Here is a 27,700-nt window from a genome sequence, read left to right as displayed (position 1 = left end):
TGGATCCTTGGGTAAACCATCTGCATCCATAGGCAGGACCAAATTAGAGATAAGACTAGTTACAGGGTCATCTACCGCTGGTAACTTTAGCCTCTTAGTGGCCTGTGGAATTAGGGAATGGAGCTTAGAAAAAACTTGCTGTGTGGCCTTGGGCTTAGCTGACCGTTCCCACTCTGCCTTAACCATAGCAAAAAAGGCAGCTGGCAAAGGAACCCCTGTTTGAGAACTACTCAGTTTCGGCATCATTTCCCCTGACCCTGTGGGAAGGTCAGGATCCAGTTCTTCCTTTTCTTTAGGAGTTGCCACAAAGTTAAGGGTCCCTAAAACCTTAGGGAGCAACTTTGAATAATATTCAAGGGGGAAAAGCCTAGATTGCACTGTAGCAGGCTGTTCTTCCTCTTCTGAAAGCTCCCCTTCCTCTCTGTCTGACTGCTGATCAGAGCACTCCCGACTCCTCAGCTGAACTTGGGAGAGGCAAATCTAAGCCTAAATGAAATCTGCCCTTAGGTCGCCATTCCAGAGAATCACTAGGGTGGTATCTCTGCCTCTTTTCCTTCCCTCCTGTTTCCTTTTCAGTGTCGAGGAAGCAGGGGAGTCCAGGTGTTGACGGAGGTCCTGCCTCAGCTCCTTTAGCATTTCTTGCTTAAGCCACTGCAGCCAATTTGCCTTGGCATCATCCCCTAAGAGATTGGGGTTCTGAGCCTCTTGCTGAGAGGCCAGTGTCCCTGATAGAAGAGGCAGGTCGAACTCACTGGGGGAATTGCTCTTTGAACTAGCTGCCATTTTGTGGCCTCCACGCTTCACTGGAAACAAAAGTGAAAGTAGAGGCATTAAGAAAATAAAAGGGGGGGAAGAGCATAAAATGGAAGGCAACATGCCTTCACTGCGCCTCCTGTCGGATCTTAAGGCGTCTTCCACCCTCCCCTCGGTCCCTCTACCAGCCACCGTGAAGGGTTTTCTCCCTACTGCCATGCGTCTCACCGCAACGCAGTTTTGGGCTCCAGACAGTTCTGTCTGCACCATGCCTCTTCCCAGGGCTCTTTGGTTGAGCTTCCCGACCATGCCAGGTCCCTTTCCACTGCCGGGCAACTTACTGCGCTGCAGTTTTCGGGCTCACGCGGCTTTGTGCCACTTTCCTCCTGCTCTGTTCCTGTCACGTCAGCTAGGAAACGGAGCTCCAGAGGACTCTGCCGTCTCCGACAATCGGGCCTACTCACGAGTAGCCCTCCGACAGCTTGCCCCTCTGCCAGTTTTGTTGGGGACCAACCCCTATGCTCCCGGCCTTCGTTCCTCTTCTTCATCCGGATCTCCCGCGCTTTTTCCAAAGGCACTCGGAAGAAAGCCGTCCTGCTTCATGCAGGGCCAGGAAAAAACTTGAGAGTTCTGGGAGGTATAGGCCACTCCCCCCCTCCGGATCAATTGGAAGACCCAGCCCTGTGATGAGGAGGAGCCTATACCCAGTAGTCGGACCAAACCACTGACCAGACCACCTGAGAAAGGGTAATACCTTAATATAAACAAGCAGGTAATTAAAATTACAGGGAAGGTAAGTGTGGAAATAAGTTTCTTCAGCACCACAGAAGCCAGAATTGCATGCTGGCTGGAGGTAATGTGTGTGAGAGAGACAACACATATCTTAAATTAGTGGTATATTGATATGCTGGAACACACACATACAGACAGGGCAAAAAACAAACAAAAAGGCATGAAAAAGAAGAGTGGCTCCTATAAAAAGCTTGTTAGATCTTTCAAAAGTGCCACAAAAACAAAAACAAAAAAAAAGCAAACCCCTCAGGTCAAAACAGGTTTTGAAGATGCAGACTAAAAATTCTTAAAAGTAGGAGGACAACAAATTTGTGTTCAGGTGTTGAAGCCACCCTCCAAAAAATCTGGTTTCCGAAGAGCTCTAAATCAACTGTACACATTAAACTTATGGGTATAAAGCATCCGACTAGCAGTGTGTCTCATGTAATACAAAGAAATGCAGCAAGACCTGCCCCCTCCCCACACCAGAGCTCATATTAGGGAGAAACTGATATATGAAACAAAAACTAGGTTTGTTTTGTTTCAGGAGAGAATTGAATAGTTTATTTTGCCCAATCAGAGCCCTTCAGCATAATGACACATTCATGTACACATATGGACATTGTTTTCTGAAACATTATAGTACATTTTCCCTTTTAAAATACCAGCTGCACAGGTATTTTTTATGTACAAAAATATCCCATACTTAATTTTAATGTTTGTGACATAATTTAGGATCAAGTACATTAAGTAAAATAACTACATAATCTAACATTTTCATTTGTAATGATATGGTTTGTGTTCATGTGAAACAATATTTGTAGACAGATGAATTTGCAACCCTATCCTAAAATGCATTTCCAAATTTCAACTTCAGAACACATATTGGGGCTCCGCAAGATTGAAAGTAAATAGAGTGGAAATGAGAAAAAAATAGTATGAAGGGGACACACATACAGAGACTAAGATACATATAAGCTAGAAGTTCTATATCAAGCATGCTTACCCAATGAGTAATGTTAGAAACATTTACTGGTGTTCTTCATTTTTCCCCCAGTGGTGTTAGTGCAATGAAATAGCAGCATGATAAGAAAGCAGCAGGATTCTCCTAGTTCTAACCAATATGAATTGTGGTGTATGAGTTTAAAATAACATACAGCTTATTTACATGTTTTAAAAGGGGAGGTTAAAGCACTGAAATTTCCCATTTTGCATTATCCATTATCAGTTAGACTTCCATGGAAGATGCTATGACTTTATTATTTTTAAATCAACCTTGTACTTAAAACAATATTAATGAAGAAGAATCAGTTCTTTGAAGTTAGAAATATCAGAGTGCTTTACCATTAAATACCAATATTGATTCAGTTGCATCTCTGATTTTTTTTATAATCAGTCCCAAAGCACAAATTGGATAAATAAAAATTATATACAACTGTGGACTTTCAACAAACATAACTTTCATAAAACACAAGATGAACAAAATCCAGGCATTTTCCTAGATTTGGTTCTCAATATATGATGGACAATGGTTGCATTCAGATAATTCACATGTAGTAGAGTCTGTTTTCCCATATCTGCTGTCAAATATTTGTGTGTGTGTGTTAGGCACCTAGATCACTAACATTCATAGGAAAATAAATTCACAAACTGTACAGTTACTTACTCTGAACTGAGGGTGCAAGTTCAGCTGCAAATTTCTGCAGTAAATAATGGGCATTTTTTCAAACTAGCCTGCAAGTGAAGTCATGTTATGTGCAGAGCAATAATAATATGCTTCACCAGCCACAGGAATATGCATTTAAAAAAATTCTGAGAACAACAGTCAGTGGGTATAAATATATAAAAACCAGAGTTTCAAGATACAAAAAGAAAGCTTTTAAATTGACAAAAATACATGAAACATTAATTTTGGAAATTTACTTTAAAATGCTGAACACCTGAAAATCTAGAGTTTTTAGTCTCATTAAAAAAAAGTTATGTAAATATCCATCAACAAACTGCTACTGATCCAAAATGTTTTATACTTTATATGTGTAAAACATATTTTACTGTCCCCTCTGAGCAGTTAAATTCAGTAATGAGGATGCTTCAGGCTAGTTTCTGTAATCTTTAAAAGTTAAATCAAAATAAACTAATCTGTAATTTATCTTGGTATGAGATTTCTTAAATCATAATGTATCATATATACATGCTCTTTCATAACACTATTATTTAAATTAAAAGTCAAAGTTACATATACAAATTTTGATAAACTATAACCTTCGATCATTATGTATAAATATGTTATAATTGTGGCTGCAATACAGTCACAACTCCTGTGCTTTACTCTCACTGATTTCCATAGAACTATGACCACTTTTATTGTAGACTACATTGCAGTTTGTGTTATTGTTAAACAAATCTTCAAGAATTTCAGCAATTAAGAAATAAAGATGCAGAGGAATCTAGAGTGCTTAAATTGAATTGCCCTGATTGAATGATCTGTTACTAGACCTCTAATTTTCATAGAGCTTTCCCACTAATAACTGTTTCACCAAAGAAGGAGATCTATGAGTGCATTCCTGTTACCTTTACAGGAATGGTGTAGGAAAATCCCTGTCTATAAGGAATCTATCTGTGCATCAAAGGATCCATAGCTATTTGTTTACAGTTTGTTAGATTATACTTTTTGTGTACAGATGAATTTAAAATGTAAATATATGTAAAATGATTAAGTACTCAAAGTTGCATTACTTACGGTGCAATTCCATACAGTGTTACTCCAGTTTAAGCCCACTGAAACCAATGAAATTAAACTGGAGTAACTATGCATACCATTGCACTGTTAAAGTGCAGGGAAAATAAATTCAAGTTTATATTTCAGATTAGATCAGTGCTATAGAAAGCAAAAAAAGGAAGAGTCCTGCATCAAAATATCACCTTTGGCTATAGCTTTCAAATGTAGTATTGTCTCATGAGAGATACCTCAAACAAAAACAAATTGTTTAACAAAATAATACAAGACATACAGATGTAAAATTAGCTTAATATACTTGATATGTAATGTGAGAGAATGATTTTTTTTTAAATGCTGATGGTGTCACACTTTTGGACTTAACTTGTAATACACAAAATATATACATAAAATAACATTCAGAAGTTTTAATTTGGCAGTTTTCCAAACTAAAGAAACATATCTTCATTTTATAATAAACTTCGTAACATTAAATTAAAGACAAATAGCAGCAGTTCATTTGCATTTTATCAATATGAAAAAAGCTCACCTAGGCTGTGTACAGATGCTTATTTCTCTGAAGAAATAGCAGCAAATAGTTGCTGTTACCAGGAGAGAGCATTAGCCCAGTGTCAGCAATTTGTTAACTGTACAGCTGCAGGGAGGAGGGAGCCTTCTTGGGAGTGAGTCTGTTCTCAATATTTTCATTGTTTTCTTCCCCTAATCCCATTCAAGTAAAGGAAGTGGTGAAATTAATAAGAAACACAAGCTGCATCTGATCTAGGCACATCACTAAGGAAAATATACTCTTTTTAAAAGCTACATGAGTGTATGTGGACTCTGTCCTTTGATGTATTTAATAAAATCATTCATAACAGTTCCCAAAGTGTATTGAGACGTATGAGGAATAGAAATTTTTCATCACACACATTAGCCAGTAAGTGATCAGAGCATTTGACCGAAATGCGTGTACTGCAGCAGTACTAGTAACACTTTAGGGATTGTTCATGAGGTTTTTATGTAGGGTACAGCTTAAAAGCTAGAAAAAATTCAGCAGAAATAAAATATGGGGGAGAAGATATTTCACAAACATCTTAGTTTGCATCATCCCATTCTATTTTTCCCTTTTTGGGTATGACAACTGTGCACAAAAGCAGGTAAAAGTGCTGTTCCCTGCAACAACAGGCACTCTTCCAAATGTTAGAATTTCTCCACCAGTCAAACTTCCCCTTCAGTGCACCTCTCTTGAGTCTCTTTTGAGCCTGTTTGCAGGTTTTTCTAAAAATTGCCTTTCTAGAAATTGCAAGTGCTTATGTAACAAAAGGGTAAGTAAAACTTTTGGCAACATACACTGTAGCTTCCTTTCCCTTCAGTAATGCCATAATTTGGCCAACTTGATTGGGTTCAAGGTGCCTTCACAGTTTACAGAAAAAGAAAAGGCTAACAGAAAAGAACTAAATTAACAGCTGACAAGGGCTGCAAACAGGAAAGGGCTTTGGGGAAATTTTCCTCTCCCTGAACTACTGTATTTCACACCACAAATTGAGCCCTGAGAAAATTCAGCACAACAGTTAAGAAAAACCTGTGGAAACCTCAGGAGGCTTAAAAAAATGAACACAGGTATCACAGGTGATGACATTCCATAGCACAGCCTCCAGCCCTCTAAAAGCTATCATCTGTACACAGCCTTATTCCTCAACATATCTGAAGAAGCAAATTAAAATGCTATCCAAGAAAATTGTGGTTATTTTTCCATAGTATTACACCAAACATACAAAGTCTATAAAAATTTCATAGTCCTACTAGTACTGCTCTGCCTTGCTGCTCTGAATGGACACTGTTGAAGAGCAGGTAAAACTGGCCAGATGATACATGAATTGACTAAAGAACAATCCCTCAAATATTTTTTAGGCAAATTAGTTAATTTATTTATGAAATGTGAAAACAGACACACGTTAAAGAAACTATAATAGATGTGCGCCAACACCTTTTGGTTAATATGAGCTTCCTCATTCTCTTGTTTTTCTTCAGAAGCCACAGACTATCAGATATTTGCAGGGCTAAGCAACTTTGTTTCAAAACCTTTAATTTCAGAATGATGTTTCATCTTTCACAAGGAACACATCACGGCCAGAATTTTCCACAGGAAGAAACACTGATGTTAACACTTTCTGGTCATTTCTATAGTAGGCAGAATAACTCTCTTCTGTATTTTTTATGTCACTGGGGAAAGGGAGATCCCCTTCATCCTGTTTTTAAAAATACCACCACTCTGTACTTCTAACTATAAATGCAAATGAAATAAACATTGGGCACAATCCATTCAAAGTTCAGCACAATTAAACCAATGGGATGTCAGTGAGAGAATTAGGAAAATACTTAAATATCTTTATTGAAATTTGTGACTTGGATGCAATTACTCCCTTCCACTAAGATTTTTTTTTTTCCTGAAGGAAAATTTAGCAGAAAGGACTTACTGGACTTGATCTAGTTCAATGGGGCTTTAAAATGCTTAACTCTGAAACCGATTCCTCACTAGTAGTTGCTCCACCACCACCACCCCCCGTCCCCCAGGCTTCTGCTTCCCCCAGCTTAAGCCATCAATTTCCCACCAGCTGCTATGCAGGCACATTTTGAGCCATGGCTCCCTCCAATTTTCGTTGTGGCTTCCTGTCTTTTTAGAGATCTGGAAGCTGCAAGGGAAATTGGAGGCAGCTGTGGATCAAAATGAGCCCGTGCAGCAACTGGTAGGGAATTGATTGCTTGAGCCAGGGAAAGCAGAAGTCCTGGGGTGGAGCAACTGCTAGTGAGGAATCTGTCACAAAGGATTATAAATGCTTTATACTTAAATCAGCAATAAAAAGCCCCCATCTGCTAATGCACAGAGAAGTTTCCTAGCAAGTGTGTTTGTGTTAAAAAGATAAAAAAAAAGTAAAGGTGCAAGCACCGAGTCGTTACCAACCCTGTGCAAGCACCGAGTTGCTACCAACCCATGGGGTGACATCACATAATGACATTTTCTTGGCAGACTTTTTAGGGGGTGGTTTGCCATTGTCTTCCCCAGTCATCTACACTTTACCCCCAGTAAGCTTACTTGTGTTACCATGATGAAAATCCTTGTATTATTATTGGCATGTCAATATTGTGTCAGTTACTTTTTCATTATTTGGCCTGTGTGTCTCATATACCTAACTGCAACTCAGGTAGTTCCACATAAAAAACCTTGATTTAATTTCATCAGAAAAAAGAAAGTCAGTTAATGCAGCCCCTTAGCAAGCTGTCTTAGGTCTCATTCATTTGTTGCTGCAGCAGTTTGGCTACTGTCCAAAATTATTTCAACAGACTTGGAGATTTATATGATTGCAGAAATATTTGAATCTGCTTCCTTTATAGTCTGCTGGATTCCATGGAAAATAGGGGTTTGGAGCTGGTTATTTAAACATAACAAGATCTAACAAACCTGACAAGTAGATTCAAACATTTCTGTCTGTGCATCCCCACAAGCAACTTTTATTTGTATCCAAGCTATTGCAAAGTTTTACTTAAATTTCAGGGGATTTAAACCTGATCCTAAATACAGAAGTAAAATTAATTTAAAAGACTGTACTATGCATGGCCAATTAATAACTTTTTCAGCCTTTATTGAACCACACACGCACACACAGAATTATGCTCAAATTATTTAGAAGAGCATTAAGATCATGATTTGCCACACCAATGAACACCAACATATTTTGTATCAACCTGCAGGCTGTGTTCACTCAGTGTGTGCACAACATAATCAAGGCTGGAGAAAAAAATTCCCTCAGACCTCTGAATGTGCACTGATACTTGTTCACTAATAAACCCTACACTAATTAAGGCTGTTTATGAATGATGACAAATTAGTCACTATTTTCAGTTTCATATATATCAATAAGGATCTTTATTATGCATTTTCCTAATTTTTAAAAAATAAATCAATTTGCTTTTATGATATTATGGCCTTTATTAGCTAAAATATACTGCTTAAATTTGGCACATCATAAATCCATTTTCTCACAAGTATCTAAGTAGCAATCTACAAATTCCTGAAGATACCAACAGTGGTTAACATTTTTATTATGTTTTAAGGGAAAAGCCATTTCTACCAGCTTCATTCTGAGGTTCATGTAGTGAACTGAAGGACACTTATATGGAAGAAAATTCCATTTGAATCAAGAGAACTTACTTCCAGGTTAAGTGCTCAGGGTTCTGGTGGCCAATTCTTCCCTGATAGGTCTGACTTTGTAGCAATTCTTTGAACTGGATTAGTTTGAACAAATTTCTTGAAGGACTTCTAATCTTAAAGAATTTATAAGAAATGCATCAAAGCTCAACAGCTGGAACTCTAAACCATTTCATATGGTGCTTCAGATCTGACTGGGCTCATAAACTAGCTAAAAATGACTGATTTTAATTGGTTGCACAAATACATTCTGTTAAACACATAAAAGAAAATGTACAACATGAACTAAACTCATAACCAATTCAAAATATTTTAGGAAATTGACCCAACTGTATTGGCAGGGAAATAAAAATAACTGGCTGAAAAATGACAAATATTTTTCTCATTGTAATAAATGTTTTTACTTTTCACACTACACAGCCATAAACACAAAAATTTCCAGCATGATGTGCAGTTCAATCATATAATTCACTTTTTTTACAACGCAAAAGTAACTTATCGTCTTGTTTTGCACTTGACATAGTATGATGATGCAAAGACAAGAATACTAGATCAGGGGTCCAAGAAAAGACTATGTGCATGTTATCTATGTAAAGAATCTGGAGGGAGCTCACACACTTCCAACTTGTCAGATCAGAGAGGTGGTACAGAAATAAGTCATTTCCAATAACAACTATAATGACGTGCTCTAAGGAGGGTAGGTTAGATCAGCTACTGTTAGTCCCGTAAAATGAATAACTTTATTCTAGCTCTTGGACCCCTGATTTATTGCAACCTCCCATGGGAGGGTGAAACACTGGCAGCAACAACAATAGCACAAAAACTTTTGGCATATGAATATTAACACAGGATAGATCCTGCATTGCCCCTGCTCATCCTCTGATACCAATTTTCCCTTATGTCCACCACTTTTTCTTTGTTACCAGCTTGGTTCCCAGGCTCCCCATTCAGCCCACAGGTAAGATGAACTCCCACATTGTGTGACTGTGCAGGTGTCAGTTTTAAATATAATGGTCCTCAGTTAAAGCTGTGTGACTGAGGTAAAACAGTGTATAATTTGTGCTAGGAAACAACAGTATCCATTGGCTGACACTCTTCCAATTCTGCTGGTCCTGCAGAAGTGAATGAAAAGGAGATTTTTTTTCTTCAAGGTAAAGTTATATAGATGCATTTGGAAATGCGTTGTCAGAACTGGTACCATTTCTTATCTTTGCATTTCAACATCATCTATAAACAAAACACAAGAAACACAACTCAGTAATGCATACGGTAATGTATATAGTACAGTTTAACTTTGGGAAAGAGGGAACATGTCAAAGAACAGGTAAGTATGTCAGAGTATACAGTCATCAGACCACAGCTAGAGCTGCAATGATCTACAGGACAGTAGATGATCTAACTGACAGTTTACAGCTGGCAGTCCTCCAGATTGCATCAGCTAGAATGATGTAAGGGGGAAGAGTATAATGACTCAGCACAAAGCTGATTGGATAACGAACTGTGCTGAACTGTATAAATGCAGCCCAGTGCTACATGTGGTGGATGGATGGTGGTTGTATATGTGGAGCACTTTGTTAGTCTTTGTAAATATCTGTAAATAAATAGTGTATATAGTTTGCCTAATAGCAGCTGTGTGCAGACTTTATTCCTTCGAGTCTCAAGAGACCACACACTAAACGCCAACAAAGTAACCCGTTATGAAAATAACTGTCACTATAAAGGTAAAGTAGATGAAGAGTTAAATGAGTGAGATGACAGGCACACAAATACATGAATTTAAGCCAATCATTAATAAGCCTTGCTGTTTTCCCAGGACAATATAAAATCTAATTACTATCTTTCACACATGACCAGTACTCCAAAAGACTGGATACCAACTGTATCAGAAAGCCCCATTCAACCAGCCAACTCACTCCCTAATGATTTGGAATAGTACTACATGGAATCAATTCCCATGCTGCCAGATGCAAGTGTATGAGAGGAAATGAAAGGGAGGGGTCACAACAGCTAACAGCCCTGGTGCTAGGGGTTCTGCCACCCCAGGCAGAACCCCGCACCACCCGCCACCCCGTGGACTCTACCCGGAAGTGATGTCATCACAACGGTGCACTTTTCACATGTTCTTTCTCGGCTCCAATTGCTCAGAACACTTGCCGTGCCTCCTGCCCAGTCCTCTCTGGCTTCGGAGGGAGCTGAGCAGGGGCTGCATCATTCTTTCTTGGCTCTGAGTGATCAGAGCCAAGAAAGAATGCTCAGCCCTCCCCCTGCTCTGCCCTCTCCGGCTTCAGAGGGAGCCGGGCAGGGGCTGCATCATTCTTTCTTGGCTCTGCCTACCTCACCTACTCCCACGCTTTCACCATGACAGCTAAATTTCTCTATAGTGAAGACCCATGAAGACACTCTAGAACAACTTACCTCATGAGCATGCTTAGAGAAAGAATCAGCACTGGCTAACATAGCTGCTGTTCTCTCCTCCAGTTCTCCCAGTTTCTGTCCTCTTTCATCTAACGCTAGCCTTGCTCGTGCTAATTCACAAACAATTCCAGATGCTGCTCCTTTGACCCCTTCAATGCCACCAGGTCCTGGAATATGCTGAGCCAGGCTCCTTGATGCCTTTCCTGCAGCCGATTCTCCAACTGGTCATGAAAGGAAAATAACCCCCACAATTTAATGATTAAAAACTGTTACTAGTTAAGTGACTTGAAAATAGAATAAATTTTTATGATAAAACTCATTCTTATCCAATACATTTGTTTAATCACGAGTTTGAGGCTCAGGTTACAGTTATTACACTTGGCCTATATACCATACATTCCTTGTATGATTTATAATGAACCAGAAAAATATCCAACATATGATAGTTTGTTGATATTAGAAAATTTTGTTGCTATTAGAATATTTTGCCATGTGAATCATTGCATTATTTTTCCTTCCTTTTTTGCACTTCTATATTGTTACTTCTTGGTTTGTTTCATTAATATAAACAAAACGTGAATTAAAAAGAACATTTTCAAATATATAAACTTTGATGTCCTTCTGAAGCCTTATAAAAATGGACACAGAAATTATTGCTGCTAAATGTATTTGGCCATATAGGCTGCAGAATGGAGAAAAGATGTGTACTTTATGATGTTCGAAATTGTAGTGAAATGATTTTTTTTCTAAAGGAAAAAAAAGGCATGTTGTTCCATCCTATGCAGAATTAAAGAAAATAAGAAAAAACAATGGTGCAGTGGGAGAAAAAAATATTAATTCACTCAAATATTCCTATATGTTTCATGCGCAAATCTGTCAGGGATCTGTAAGGCAACTGTCTCTTAGTCTAGAGTATTTCCACCAGTGGTCATTTTGTAGAAAAACAGGTGGTGGAGCTCATCCAGGGCTTGTTATGCAGCTGCACATACTATACAATGGACAAGGAGGTGGAACTCTCAGAAGGAGGAGGTGAAACTCTCAGAAAGGTTCAGGAGCTGTGCTCCTGTGAGCTCCCACTGAATCTTAGGTCTGACTCCCACCATATAGACTTTAGAACAGATGGCCAGTATCCAGTTAGATATACAGACAAATCTCAGATTCAGCGGGAGCTCGCAAGAGTGCAGTTCCTGAACCTTTCTGATGCTTCCCCCTCTTCCTCCCCATCTACCTTGTCCATTGAATAGTAGGTGCAGCTGCAGAAGAATCCCTGGATTAGGAGAGCAGCCGGCCAGCCAGTCACCAGGGTCTTTGCCATGCCCCCAGCAGCCTTCATTAACCCCTGGAGAAGCTTTGTGCGACCCTTTCTCCACTTCTTATATGATTTTGGGCAGTGCATGGTTTGCCAGCCTTTTGACTGGGGGGGGGGGGCGGCCCAGAAGAGCGAGATTTGCTTGGGCTGGCTATATCTCTAGTCAGCTCAAGCAGACCTCACTCGCCTGGGGTTCTCCTTTCTTGCATCAGGTTGCTTTTGGCTGGGGGGGAATGGCATATGCTAATTATTTATGCTAATGAGCTCCACTACGTATTTTTCTACAAAATGACCTCTGTATACAGGCATATGAACTGTTCAGCTGACCACCTGATGAAACTGCACGCAAAACATCTTGGGATCTTCAGGTGACGACGTTTCTTTTCCCAAAGCACCATTGTTTTTTTTCTTTTCTTTGCTGATTCTGCATTGTGCAGCCCTCTTTCATATACTTCTATACTGTGATCTTTTGTGCTATTGAAATATTGCTCTTATGCTATCAGCTACAAGTAGAACTGAGATGATATTTCCATACAACACTATATCCCTCTTTAAAATCTGGCAGTATTTATCCTCACAGGCATGATCCTACTTTTAGTTATACTTGGGGGAAAAAACCCATTAGCAAAAGCCCTACTGTTCTTAGTAAAAGTCCCTTTAGATTTACTCATTTTTGTTCCACATTTCTGCTTCACTGTGCTTAATTATTTGGTTCCTGTTCACTTTTACAGGATTCCCTTGGGGGAGAGGGAAAGATGCTTTAATTACTAAATTTCTCTTTGAGTAAAGCATATTGCTTAGGTTTTTTTTATAATTGTAATTTTGTGATGATGCAATTAAGAAAATTAATAATGCCCCCAACAAGGAACAATTAAGGGTTTGTGCAAGATACCACAACACTCCAAAGAGACTATTAATTAAGCTAAGAAATGGAAATTGCTGTAGAATAGAGAGAAAGATGAAGATTTAAGGAACAGTAGTGCAGCGAAACCTCAATAGTGCATTATCAGTCCACATATAGACTGGTGGCACTGCATTTGCCAATTTTAAAAAATCAACTTGAAAAAAAAATGCAGAAAAACCAGAACATGCTGGAATGAAATAGACTGACAGAACAACACTGTCTTAGATACTTTATAAAACTGATTGGAAATAATGTATTTCTTCCAGATTAACGGCAGAAGGAGCCATGGGACTGGATCCAGCCCAGGTTTAAATACGCTCTCTGCTATGGAAGCTCACTGGGTGACTTGGGGCCAGTCATACCTCTGAGCCTTCCTACCTCACAGCATTGGTGTGAGGATAAAATGGAGGAGAGGAGAACAATGCAAGCCCCTCCCATTGGGGGAAACTCAGGGAATAAATGAAATAAGGAAATAATAAACAATCCACAGTTGGCAGGATCATAATCTTTCCCAAATCTGCCCTCCCAACAGTTCTTTCTGACCCTTGGAAAATTTAACCCTAGATTCGTAAGACCAATGTGGACCAGCAGCCATACAGAGACTTCACAGGAGAGGAAGTGAAATCTTGGAGCTGTGCTGACAGAAAAGGCAATTTTGTCTCCTTTCCCATCTGCACTGCAGTCTCCCCACCCACATGGCTATTAGTCAAGATGGGTCCCACTGCAATCCTGGGAATAAACTTTTGTGGCATTGGATAGGACTACTAGGAGGGGGGTAATATGTGAAAGTTCAACAAACATCACTGCCTTCTGCTGTTGGATCACTGGATCCAACCCATGTTTTACAATTACTTAAGGAATCAAATTTCTAGGCTTTAAGGTTTTCTTAGTATATAAGTGAACAGAACTATGGTTTAGAAGTCTAATCCTATGAAAAGCTAGGAGAACCGGAGCTGAGTAAAAATCAATGGGCTGAGGGTATTCCAAACTATGAGGTAGCTAGACTGAAAGTGGCTGGCTGAAACTCAGGAAATGGGCATAATGGTAAGTGCAGGTATGTCAATTCTGCTGAAACTGGGCAAGAATTCTGCCCAAAACATTTGATCCAGTAATACGTAACAGTAATTAATTATAAGTAGTCACATAGAAGAAGTGCTGCAGTAGCTTCATGACCAAGCCACACAAAACACATGGAATTCATGAACAGATCTTCCAAACATGTTTTTAAGCCAGTCATAGTGTGTTGTGTATGGGTTAAATCCTTCCCCAGCCACACAACAACCCCACTGCTTTAAGCCTGAGAAGAAAAAATGACAAGTTTGAAACATAGACATGTTTTTCCCCACCCATGATTTAAAGGAGTTGAGGCATTTCAGATTAGAGAAATGACTTGAGGTGGTAGGAAAGAATTAACCCCTCATTCCTGGCCTCAATCCACACCCCAATGCAGTTGCTTTTTCAAGAATGATCCCTGGCATCACATATCATTTTGGTCTTAATTTATTCTTTTGCATGCTTAATATTATGATTTGAATTATATTACCTCACTTTTCTCATGTGAAAATATGCTTATTTTTAAAAGCTACAACTTACAAAGTTCTTCTCGGTCAAGTGACTGTGCTCCACCACCAAACAGGCCTTTGAAGAATCCCCTATTTGGTGCCTCTGGTGTTTCTACTGGTGTGAAGAGTTCACCCAACATTTCCTTTAGAGAGATGGAAAAAGTCATTTCTTTCCGATTAAAAGCTGAGTCACCCCTCAGTGTCTACACACCTCATTTTCTTCATGGAATTTAAAATAAAGAAATGTTCTTCGCTTGCTACAAATATAATGCCTTCATGCAAATGTAAATTTGATCATTTAAAAGAATATATTGATAATGCCCTGACTTGAATAGCACAGGCTACCAAGTTTTTGAAGCTAAGCAGGCCCAGCCTTGGTTAGTACTTGGATGGGAGACTACCAAGGAAGTCTATAGCTGCTACAAAGAGGCAGGACAATGGTAAACCACCTCTTGGCAAATCAAACATTTCTTGCCTTGAAAACGCTACAAGATTGCGATAAATCAGCTGCACCGATGCACTGAAACATGTTGACAGCATTTACATGAACTGGAATAACAGGAAGAATATACACAGAAGCAGGGCTTTTTTTGTAGAAAAAGCCTAGCAGGAACTCATTTTCATATTAGACCACACCACCTGACACCAAGCCAGCTGGAACTGCATTCCTGTGCATCCCAACAACAACAACAACAAAAAAAGCCCTGCACAGAAGAATTCACAAAACTGTTTCACCATGTAACTGATGATTGAGGAAATGAAATGTTAACTGCAGAATCAATACTAGGACAATACAACCAACCAGCTGTACAAATAGTTGCCTGTACTCTCTTAAGCTTAATACAGGGTAGAGTGTCAAGTTGCTCATTTCTACTCACTGATTACTAAAACAATTGATGCAAGTCAAAATAGAGATTTTTTCTATAGAAATCTAAAAAGAACTTTCCTCACACTGTTCCTGCTTTTCCGTCAGAAACCAAATCTGGAGTTTGTAATAAGGTTATAATAGGGTAGCCAGATAAGACTCAAGAAATATCTGGGGACTTTGGGGGTGGAGCCAGGAACAAGGATTATGACAAGCATGACTGAACTCCAAAGGTAGTTCTGGCCATCACATTTAAATTAATATTTTAATTCTTTATTTAACTTAATTTGAATGTAATTTAACTATATTTTAATTGTCTTTTATAGTAATGATTGTATTTTATTGTAATCATGGTATATACCATGTCCTGTGAGCCGCCCTGAGCCCGCCTTGGCGGTGGAGGGCGGGATATAAGAATAAATTTATTATTATTATTATTATTAAAGGGACCACACGCCTTTTAAATGCCTTCCCTCCATTATACCCTATGGGAATCGGTCTCCATAGGGTATAACGGAGTGCCTAGCAGACATTTCCTTTCCTCCCCCCCTCTGCTTTCTGACAACCCGGAAGTAAGGGGAGGGCCTCCAAACCAGGAGATCCCCCTGCCCCCAACTGGGAATTAAGCAAATAATACAAATAGGCTTTGGTGTGAGTCATACAGAAATATATACACTGAAAAAATACAGTAATATACAAATTTGCTATCCTGAAGCACTGAAAATATATATTTGTCAAGTCCTTTTACAATGTCTCAACACATATAACTGTATAACAATTACAATAGCCACATTCCAAGGTTCATACAGGCCACATCTACTCAAGACCTCATCATGTTCTAACACTCCTTTATAAATTTCAATGTCCAAAATAACGTCTTAATCAATGCTGATCTAGAGTCATGCACCTTGAGGAATTTCAACAAAAGTTCATGTGAAGAGAGAAAGAGAACTCGCCTCTTCCAGAATTTAAGGGAGTTTTGGTGCTCTTCTTCTGCTCAGTCTCTCATACAAATAATTTCTAATGGAGCCACAGATAATACCTCCTTATGCATGGATCAACGCAGTCTCTTGAAAATTCTGTACTCAGCTCTTGATTAATTACAACATTATTTTGGACACTGAAATTTACAAAGCAGTGTTAGAGCACGAGGTCTTAAGTAGATGTGGCCTGTATGAATCTTGGAGTGTGGCTATTGTAATTGTTATAGTTATGTGTGTTGATACATTGTAAAAGGACTTGACAAAGACAGGTTGCTTACCTGTAACTGTAGATCTTCGAGTGGTCATCTGTGCATTCACACTCATGGGGATAGTGCGCCTGCGCCGATCCCCGAATCGGTATCTGAAAAGCCCGGGATTTTTTCGCGCTCGGCGCCACTGAGCATGCGCACGCGACCCACTGCGCATGCCCACCGGCGCCAGCGCGGGGATCCCGCCAGTTCCTTCCTGACCGCTGGAAGCCCCTTACTGGAGGGAGACCGTCAGCAGTGGGGAAGGAGGGCGGGTAGTGTGAATGCACAGATGACCACTCGAAGATCTACAGTTACAGGTAAGCAACCTGTCTATCTTCTTCGTGGTCTCTGTGCTTCACACTCATGGGAGATTAGCAAGCAAAGCATACCTGGAGGCGGGAAGACGGTCAACCTGAAGAAACAGCTTGCAGCACCGCAGCTCCCAACTGAGTCCTCTGCTGAGCATGCACGTCCAGCGCGTAGTGCTTCATGAAGGCATGCGGAGAAGACCAGGTAGCCGCCTTGCAGACATCGAAAAGGGACACACCCTTCAGGAATGCCACCGACGTGGCCATCGCCCTTGTGGAGTGTCCATGAACAGGTCCAGGTAAAGGCTTCTTCGCCAACAAATAACAAAGTTTAATTGTCTCAGTAAGCCACTTGGAAAGTCTTTGAGACGAAATTTTGGACTCTAACTTGGGGGCAGAGTAGGAGACAAAAAGCTGGTTGTCTTTACGAAAACCCCGTGAACGGTTTAAATAAAACAGGAGGGCACGCTTAACGTCTAATGCATGCAGCCTGCGTTCCTCATCCGAGGAAGGGCTAGGGTAAAACGTGGGTAACCAAACTTCTAGGTTGAGGTGGAATTGAGAGACCACCTTCGGGAGAAAGGTAATGTCTGGAGCTAAAGAGACCCCAACCTCTCTGAAGGCGAGATAGGGGTAGTCACAGCGCATCGCCGTGAGCTCCCCCGCACGACGTGCTGAAGTGATGGCAACTAAAAATGCAGTCTTCCATGACAAAAGTTGCAGGGAACACGTTGCCATAGGTTCAAAAGGACGACGAGTCAACTTGTCCAGAACCAGAGTCAAGTCCCACAACTGTGGAGGGGATCTAGAAGGGGGGTGAAGACGAAACAGACCCTTCATAAACCTTTTGGAGTGAGGGTGAGCAAATACAGAGTAACCCTCTACTGAGTCATGGAAAGCAGAGATAGCTGCCAAATAAACCTTAATGGAGGAGAAGACCAGCCCCTCATCCACCAAAGCCAAAAGAAACTCAAAAATGGCCGAGAGCCCAACAGAGGCAGGCGGCATAAGGGAGTCAGCCACAAAGTCACTAAACTTCCTCCACTTCCTCTCATAGGAGGCCCGGGTGGAAGGCTTCCTACTGCTTTGGAGGACCTGGTGGACCCTGGTGGAAAAACTCAGTGGTCGATGAGCCACGCCGTCAGCTTCAGGTGTGGCACGTTGTGATGGAGTACGTGACCGCCCTGGGCCGACAACAGGTCCGGTTCTGCCGGGAACTGGTAAAAGATCCCCTTCGACTGCTGGAGCAGGATCGAGAACCAGCCCTGACGGGGCCACCAAGGAGTGACCAGGATACAACGTGGCTTCTCCTGCACTAGCTTGTGGACTACCCTTGTCAACAGAGGCAAGGGTGGGAACATGTAAAGGAACCAGCCCCCCCATTGGAGGAGGAGTCCGTCTCCCAACGAGGCTGGATCCGCACCTCCCCTGGCACAGAACAAGGGGCACTTCTTGTTCTCTGCCGTGGCGAAAACATCTAGCTGCGGGTACCCCCAAAGCTGGAACACCGGCTCCAGGAACCGCCATTGCAGTTCCCATTCGTGTGGAGAGGCTCCACCCCTGCTAAGAGAGTCCGCCTGTATGTTGAGGACCCCCGGCAGGTGTGTCGCCTTCACAAAAATGTCCCACTGGAGGCACTTCGTCCATAGATCTATCGCCAGCGAGCATAGCCTGCGAGACACTGTCCCCCCCTGTCTGTTTATATAGCATAGGGCAGTGGTGTTGTCCGTAAGCAATGCCAGTCTTCCCTGCCAATAGTGGACGGAAGGAACGAAGAGCAAAATGAACCGCCAGCAGTTCTAGATAGTTTATATGGCACCGACTGAGTTCTGGTGACCATTGGCCCCCCACACATAAGTCTTCCAGGTGCGCTCCCCACCCCCATAGGGACGCATCGGTAGCAATAGTCACGGTTGGGGTTGGGAGATGGAATGGAGCCCCTTGACAGATGTTGCTCTCTGATCCCCACCATAGCAGAGATTGGAGAGTCCCAGGTGGGATGGTGAACCTCTTTCGAGGAGAGTCTTTGAGAGGGCGGAAGTGGCGCAAGAACCACAGCTGAAGACCTCTCATGTGCAGTCTTGCGAAACGCAGCACGCTTGTCGTCGCAGCCATCAACCCCAGCATCCACTGAAGTTGTTGGGCCGTGCCCCACTGCCGCCTTTGAAGAAGCTGTACCAGATCGATGACATCCTTCGCTCTCTGTGAAGGAAGAAACGCTCGGTGTTGTTCTGTGTCCAGCAGAGCCCCTATGAATTGGACCGTCCTTGAGGGAGTAAGATGGGATTTCTCCAGGTTGACCTGCAACCCCAGGGTGTCGAGAAGACGCAGAGTGATGGCAATGTGTGTTGTCAGACTGTCCCTCGACTTCGCCACGAGAAGCCAGTCGTCGATGTATGGGAAAACAACGACTCCCTGAAGACGAAGGTGGGCGGCCACCACACTCATCAGCTTTGTGAACACCCGAGGAGCAGTAGACAGTCCAAACGGTAGAGCCCTGAACTGGAAGTGCCGAGCACCCACTGCAAACCTTAGGAAGCGCCTGAACGTAGGATGAATGCTGACATGAAAGTAGGCATCCTTGAGGTCCAGGGTCGCCATCCAGTCTCCCTGATTGATGAAGGGTAGGATTGTTTGCAGAGTGGCCATTCTGAACTTCTGGTACAGAATAAATTTGTTCAGACTCCGAAGGTCCATGATAGGCCTCAGACCCCCGTCCCGTTTGGGGACCAGAAAGTAGCGGGAGTAAAAGCCTTCTGTCCTGGCCTCCGGTGGAACTACCTCTATGGCTTGTTTCTGTAGGAGGTTGTTCACCTCCGCCAGCAGAGGTGGGGAAGGGGGAGTGGTAACTACCACGGACTGACCCGGGGTCTGAACAAACTCTATTTTGTAGCCCTCTTTTACGATGGACAGAGCCCACCTGTCTGTGGAGATCAACTCCCAGGCAGGCAGGAAAGGGCGTAGGCGGATGGAAGAGCCAACAGTGGGAACGATGACGCGTGCTTGCAGGAAGTCAAACCCCCTGCTTCTGGGGGCGAGCCCCCTTGGACTTGTTGGAGGGTTGGGCCACGTAGCGGTTCCTACCGTTACCGGGGTAGGGAGGCCGTTCCACTTGTGCGGAGCGAGGGCGCCACTGCTCAGGGGAGAACTTCTGGTAAGGCTTCTTGGCCCAGGGTTTGGGCCACTGCTTGGATTTAGAAGCCTTGGAAGAAGATTGGACGCCCAAGTTTCTGGATGTCTTGACACTCTTATCGAACTCTTGCAGCGCCATGTCAGTTGTGGTGCTGAAGAGCCCGTCATCTTCAAACGGCAGGTCTTCAATGAAGGTCTTAGTGTCTTGGTGCAGTGCTGTCGACCTGAGCCAAGAGTGCCGCCGGATGCAAACCGCAGATGTAATGGCTTTGGCTGAAGCTTCCACCATGTGTTTCGCTGCAGCCAGCTGCTGTCTGGCCACAGCGAGACCTTCCTTTTGCAATTTCATTGCAGCCGTCTTCTTGTCCTTACTTAAAGAAGAGAGGAAGGGGGAAAGCTGTTCCCACACGGCATACTGGTATCTAGCCATGCAGGCAGCATAGTTCGATACCTTGATGCCGAGTGCCCCCGCTGAATAGACCTTGCGGCCCATCCCATCGATCTTCCTGCCCTCCTTGTCCGGTGGGGAGGAGTGAACCTTCCTTGCCTTCGAGGAGGAGGAGACCACCACTGAGTTCGGACGTGGGTGGGTGAACAAAAATTCAGCACCTGCCTCCTGGACCCTGTACATGTGGTCCAGGCGTTTAGAGGAGCCCGGTGTCGAAGAAGGCTTCTTCCAAGGTTCTTTGACGGCCTGAAGAATCACCTTGGTAACCGGGAGGGCCACCGCAGTGGACGTGTTCCTCTGCATTATATCGAACACGTTGTCGTCCACTACGGGTTCCGGCTGGGTCACAGGCAGTCTGAGGGTGGCAGCAATACGTCTCACAAGGTCCCCATAGGACTTCAGATCCTCCGACGGCGAAATCGGAAGGTCCTCCGCCGTCTGGGAGACTGGTGAGGGTTCCAAGTCCTGAGCTTCACTGTCCGACTCCGATGACAAAGAGTCATGCTGGGTGGAATGCTCCGAGAGCATCGGGGTCGACTCTCGCGGTGGAAGTTGAACCGGTGGTAGTCTACGAGGGGCTTCGACCGGAACTAGCTGTCGATCCGGGGGAACTGACGCCGATGCCTTCCGGGAACGATGCGAGACCCTCGACACCGAAGAAAACTCCGAAGCTTGCTCCCAGTCTTGGTAGTCCTCCGGGTACCAACGGTAGGATTCGTACCGGGAGTAGGAAGGCTGCCACCGACGCTGCTTCCATGGTGGTATCGGGAAGCGTTGCGGGGTGTCGGATGGATCTCGCCTGGGTCGGGGCTTGAATGGCGGGTCTATGACCGGTGCCGAAGCATCCACCTCCGACGTCGAATCGCTGATCGACCGTCGACGTGAGCCCGAAGACGAAGACCGTTGGGTGAGGTCAATCTCCGGCTCCTGCTCCGATGCCGACAGGCGTTGTTGGGCTGCTGGGCTCCGGCGCGGAGAAACCCGAATCGTTTTCGGCGGATTTGCCGATGTCGATGCGCCACCCGACGGGGAAGGAGTGCGGAATCGCTTACGCTTCTCCTTCGATTTCGCCTTTTTCGGAACTCGGGTCCCTGAGTCCCCACGGCGTTTCTTAGCGGGCGTATCCACCGAGCCCTCGCGGGAACGTTTTGTGGAGCCACGCTCTTCCGGCAGTTCTAAAGTCGGGATCGGAGTGGCATCGGCCGATGCGAGCTCCTGTGCCGGGGTGTCAGTCGATTTCGGTGCCGATACCTCCATCGGTCGATGAGGTCGAAGCGCCGATTCGGTTAACGCCGCCGATAATCGAGCCGCACGGTTCTTCCTGGTCTGTTTCGAGAACCAAAGGCAATGCAGGCACGACTCTACTCTGTGCGACTCCCCCAAGCACAACAGGCACAGAGAATGGCCGTCCGGAGGGGCAATCTTCTTCCCACAAGCACGGCAGCGCTTGAAACCCCCCCCAGCGACTTTCCATAAGCAGTCGCACGAAAAAAATTTCTTTCTGCTCAGAAACGCCTGAGAGAAAGGCGGGGAAAAGCGAAAGCGGTATACCCCAAGGGGCAGTCCGCCGGACAACGAAAAAACGCTTTTTTTTTTTTTACTTACTATCACTAACTAATACTAATAACTAACTAACTATTTACAAAGGCAAACGGGCTAGAACGAGAGAAAAAAGTACTCTCACTGACCGGAGAAGCAGAAAGGGAACCTCTCTAGTGCAGCGGTCAGAAAGGAACTGGCGGGATCCCCGCGCTGGCGCCGGTGGGCATGCGCAGTGGGTCGCGTGCGCATGCTCAGTGGCGCCGAGCGCGAAAAAATCCCGGGCTTTTCAGATACCGATTCGGGGATCGGCGCAGGCACACTATCCCCATGAGTGTGAAGCACAGAGACCACGAAGAAGATATATACATTTTCAGCACTTTGACAGCAAATTTGCATATTACTGTATTTTTTCAGTGCATAGTCTGTTCCCAACTGGGGACTGGCAATGCTAGTTTTTAACTTTTTTGTTTCCATCAAACAATATAGTTTGTGATTATGATTTTAGGCAAACACATTTTAAACAAAGTATAATCTTTCCAGTTATGACTCATGCTATACTGTTCAAAATTTAATCTATGCCTACTCAATCCATATGATAAGCTATGATCAAAATCACATAATCACAAAATGAAATAGCTTGTCTTCCAAAGAATGCTTCTCTATCACCACTAACAAAACAAAGCAACAATATTTCATACTTTACCTGTAGATTTTCACATGTTTCTTGACTGTAGGTGATTCTCTGGATTTCTGTAGGTGAGACAAGGTACAATGCCTGCCCGTTGTTGGTGAAGCAAAATGTTCTGGCTATTCGCATGTTGGTAAGTGGCAAGTAATAAACATCCAACAGCGGTCTTAAACTTGGCAAACTTGAGAATAGAATTAAAAGATTGTTAACATGAAATAAGAGTTCTTATCATTGTTGTTTTTTAACCTGATAAAGTGCAGTAAGCTCTCTTCTTATTTTTTTAGGCTGACATCAAGACCAGAGATTCCTCTAGGCCCCTTGCCCTAGAAATTCAGCCAGCTTGAAAAATGAAAATGCATAGCAGACATCTGTTGTTCATTTATGTTAACAATCTAAACTTTTCAGGAATTTGAATTTAACAACAGTACAGTGATTTATAGTCCAGCCAGAATATAAAAGTCTCTAGGAATGGGAATTAAATCACATTGAATATGTCTGGGATTTGTTGTCTATATTTTTTTAGGATGGTGGATGGAAAAGGAGAGAAAAACTTCAGTTTTCTTGTTGCTGAACATGCTATCTGCTGAAATCCTCTTGCCTGGACTAAAGTTATTTGCTATGAATGTCAAGCAAGAAAGCCAGCCTAAATGTAGACACAAGTCCCAAACTGCACTGAGCATGCAGAAGTAGTGATGCAGTATTGTGCATTACACTGAGGTAACATTTATAGATGTTCTAAAAATACAAACAGGAGCAGTTTCTCTCCTTATAGATGAAGACTGCATTTATTTATTTATTTATTTGCTTGTGTATTCAACTTATATTCTGCTCCTTCCCCCAGCAAGCAGGGCTCAGGGTGGCTTCCAACAATTAAATAAACAGTAAAATCAATATTACAGTTTAAAAATATAACATTACAAATTAAAATCTAAATCATCAACTGCTATATATGATGGCACCCAATAATCTATTACAGGTGGGCAAGAGGGGGGAAGGAAAAGGCAGGAAGGGGTGGGTGGGTGAAAAAAGGCGGGAAAGAGGGAGACTAGCTGAGCTTTCTAACCGTCAGTGTTCTTAACCATAAGCCCAGTGGAACATCTTGGTCTTACAGGCTCTGCAGAACTAAGGCAAGTCATTAGATACAGAGTTCCACCAGGTTGGGGCCAGAGCCAAAAAAGCCTTGGTCCTGGTGAAGGTCAGTTGGACTGCTTTGGGGCCAATAAGTTGTTGCTGGATAAGCGTAATGCTCTTTGAGGGGTATATAGGGAAATACTTTTACAAAAGAGATGGTAATACTGAAGAATGCTAGCAAAACTATGCCCACTAAATACTGGTGTTAAACTTCATGGGGGATGGTACACCAAAGGAATTATTAAGCAACTGTTCAAAGACAGGGCTTTTTTTGTAGCAGGAACTGCTTTGCATAATAGGCCATGCACCCCTGATGTAGCCAGTCCTCTAGGAGCTTACAGTAGGCCCTGTACTAAGAGCCTTGTAAGCTCTTGGAGGATTGGCTACATCAGGAGGTATGGCCTAATATGCAAAGGAGTTCCAGCTACCAAAAAAGCCCTGCTTTAAGCCCTTGTGGTAAGATAAAGAGTATGATTTTGTAGGGCACACACAATCAACCAAACTGCATTGCATCGCTATGTTTTAGTGACTGTAAAAAACACACCAGAGGTAGTCCACAGACTGCCACAAAGAAGGAAAACAATGAACAAATAATGTTTGCTTAAAATGTTCATGAGATTCATTTATGTCCTGAATTATGGTGACATTCTGGATATAAATGGCTAAGGAAGACACATCAGAAATATATTTAGTGACTTCCTAAAAAGTTCATTAACGGAGTATTAATTTCAGAATCGACTCTTCTTTGGTACAACTATTATGCTAAAGCTTTGTATAGATCTGATTTGTAGAAGATTATGATAAGCAAGAAGGTGACACTTTAAAGCCTTATAAAGAAACTTAGGGCTTTTATGTGATATATTGTATTTCAAAATCTATGCCAATGCATATTTGGTAAAAATAGGGTAGGAACCAGAGAACCACAAGTATAATGAGATTTTGCTGTTGCAGACTCCTGCACTCCTCTCAAGCTGCTCTGGAGGGTCAGGAGACAACATTATATGTGATGCAGGTATATGCATGTCCACACATATGGCTACAACGGGAAGGGGGATGCTTCTATTCATGTAGATAGGAGTGTGGATCCACCCCATAATGGTGCAATTCAGACATTATGCCAAAATACAGTTAAGGAAACTTAACTATAATTTAGTTGGATGCCTGAATTCCAAAAGCATTGTTTCAGATAGGCTGACTAAGTAGAGTTAGAAACCATATTTTGAAGTGGATTCGCAAATCACAATTTGTGCTAGTTATTGTTCAGCATTACATCTCAATTGGCAAACTGTTCAACATAACATCTCAACTGGCAAACTAGAGCTGCGGCTATTGATCCATCTTCAAAAGTCACTGCACTGCTGAATGGACAGAAAATGAAAGCACGCAAGCAATTCTAAACCACTGTTTGTCCATATTTTTGGAAGCTCAAACCATTATTTGAGTCCTGAACAAAACTTAGCACAAACCATTCTTTGGTACAACATCTAAACTGAATATAAAGAATATGCCAATCAAACAAAAAGAATGAAATTGCATGTGATGGAAAGGACAATACTGGTATTTATTATCACGCAACTGCACTGGATCTCATAAACTGTGGAGTGGCTCACAAATAGCAGAGTTTAGGTTGTATATGAGGGAAATAAACCTTGGGATTATGTGGAACCTTAAATGTAAATTGAAGTAAACTTTGCTCTCATGTTTCTGTGAATGTGCAAACTACATGTGGCTATTTGAGAACCAGTCTCAAGTTCACCATGTACCAGAAAATTAATTTAACTAGTCCAAAGTTTTGGTAGAAAATTAATGGATAAGATAAATAGCAGCAATATAAAACCAGCCGCTTTTCTCATCAATGTAAGAAAAGTGGACTATACTCAAAATAATTAGTCATATACCTAGTTTAAGTAGATAAAAGAACATATTAAAAGCTTCTCCTCAAGGTAATTTTATCAAAAATTACCTGTTCTTATTCATCTAAGTACATTTTACTTGTTTTCCAGGACTCCAGTACAGTAATCAATTTTCAGCAAATACATGCATGGTAACTGCACTTTTCCTTCCAAGATTGAATGCCTTACCTAAAAGTCATTATGTGTCCATTGGCACAGAAACAAGCAAGGCAGATACCGTTGCTCAGTGCCACTATGTCCCCACGAAGGACAAATGAAGTCTCTGTTATATTTTGCTTATAAGTACAGTTCTGTGAGGGCAGTGAAATAACTTTTGCTTGCTTTTCAGAACATATCACTGCATATTGATTTTCACTGATTTCCTGAGAGGATGATGGAGACACAGAGACAGGTCGCCGTTTTTTTGACTTATCCTTTTCATCCTTGTCTTCAAGAACATTTGGTTCTTTCCAAGCTTCATATGCTGGTGGAACTAATGATCCTGTAGTGTCCAGAAAAGCCATTCTCAGGATTGCTCCTTTAAGTCTCAGTATGGTTCCTAAGATACAGAAGTTGAGAACATTACTAAATTTCTCTTCAGTTCGATTGCTGGTTGGTTGGGAATATGCTGCAACTATTCTGAAGACTATTTTAGCCCATCCTTTGATTCAGTCCTAATTTGAAAAGAACTTGTGTACACATTTAAATTACTGATTTCAGTAGCACATCTTTCATGTTCTCATGCACTATTCCTGAACAAGAACATTGTCCAAACTGGAGTCTTCAAAAAGTACATGTAAGGGATCTGCCTGTAGTCTTAAGCAAAGATCAAACTGGACAAGCTATAAAAAGTACATTTATATAATAAAGTCATTAATAAAAATGGCCCTCTAAAGTTTAAAAAGCATCTCTAATAAGAATACCAGTTTCATTTTTCTTTCTTGACTTTGTCCTAACATGGAGAAGTTAACTGTTAACATCATACAACTGCCCATCAATCTCCAATTTTGATATATTCATCCCCCCGCCCCGCCCCCCGGTCAAGAATTAAACTCAAACAAATCGCAACCATATATACTGAACTTGTTATTCTTGTTTGGTCCTTGAATCTGTTAAACATCTTCATTATGTTGTATGCTAATTTACTGCTCATTCTCTTGTACACTGGTAACTTCAGTTACATTGTATTTGAAGAAGTGTGTGTGCACATGAAAGCTGATACCTTGAATAAAACTTAGTTGGTTTTAAAGGTGCCACTGGACTTGAACTTTGTTCTGCTGCTTCACACCAACAGTTACCCTCCTCAATCTATTTCTAACAGATGTTTTTGGAAATGGGAATTAAAAGGTGATTCATTGCAAACTAAAATATGCCTCAGGTAAGGTGGTTTGGGGTGCTATGTTACTTCACAATTACTCAGAAAACGATCTCATATCATTAGAAGGCTGAATTACACAACCTCAGCTTTGGATTTGAAACTTAAAAATCAATAAAAGAATACTGTATCAAAGTCATAATCTCTTATAATATATTTTTCAAGAAGCATTTAATACAGCTATTGAAAATGAAATGCTGAACAAATGAAATGCTGAACAAATGCTGATGTACAGCTTCCTGAAAGGGTCTTTTAATCAAGCTTACAGAGGCATTTAAATAAAGCATAATGCATTTGGATATTGACTGTAGAGACTGTGTAGCTCATGAGGCATACATGTCTTTTCATGCAGCTGTTGAAACATAACATTGCACAAAGATGCTGTGTTTCTGAAATTTAAGCATAATTTGGACTGTCAATTTCTTTTATACAAAAACTAACAGGGCAA

General features: G+C 42.0%; 1 protein-coding gene across 4 annotated transcripts in view; it reads right to left on the bottom strand.

Moving 5' to 3' along the window:
* Window positions 1–8,823: 8,823 nt before the first annotated feature.
* The window catches only part of STXBP5 (syntaxin binding protein 5), a 306,923-nt gene continuing 288,046 nt past the window's right edge, over window positions 8,824–27,700 (bottom strand). For all 4 annotated transcript variants that reach the window (XM_060240653.1, XM_060240661.1, XM_060240670.1 and 1 more), the window contains 5 exons: window positions 26,067–26,436; window positions 22,870–23,035; window positions 14,669–14,780; window positions 10,863–11,083; window positions 8,824–9,674 (listed from right to left, as the gene is read on the bottom strand). In XM_060240653.1, coding sequence (XP_060096636.1) covers window positions 9,633–9,674; window positions 10,863–11,083; window positions 14,669–14,780; window positions 22,870–23,035; window positions 26,067–26,436 — 911 coding nt within the window. In that variant the 3' untranslated portion in view covers window positions 8,824–9,632. The remainder of the gene's footprint in view (window positions 9,675–10,862; window positions 11,084–14,668; window positions 14,781–22,869; window positions 23,036–26,066; window positions 26,437–27,700) is intronic.

Source organism: Heteronotia binoei, chromosome 1, assembly GCF_032191835.1.
Source record: "Heteronotia binoei isolate CCM8104 ecotype False Entrance Well chromosome 1, APGP_CSIRO_Hbin_v1, whole genome shotgun sequence".
NCBI lineage: Eukaryota > Metazoa > Chordata > Lepidosauria > Squamata > Gekkonidae > Heteronotia > Heteronotia binoei.
This window is presented reverse-complemented; position numbering and strand designations above follow the sequence as displayed.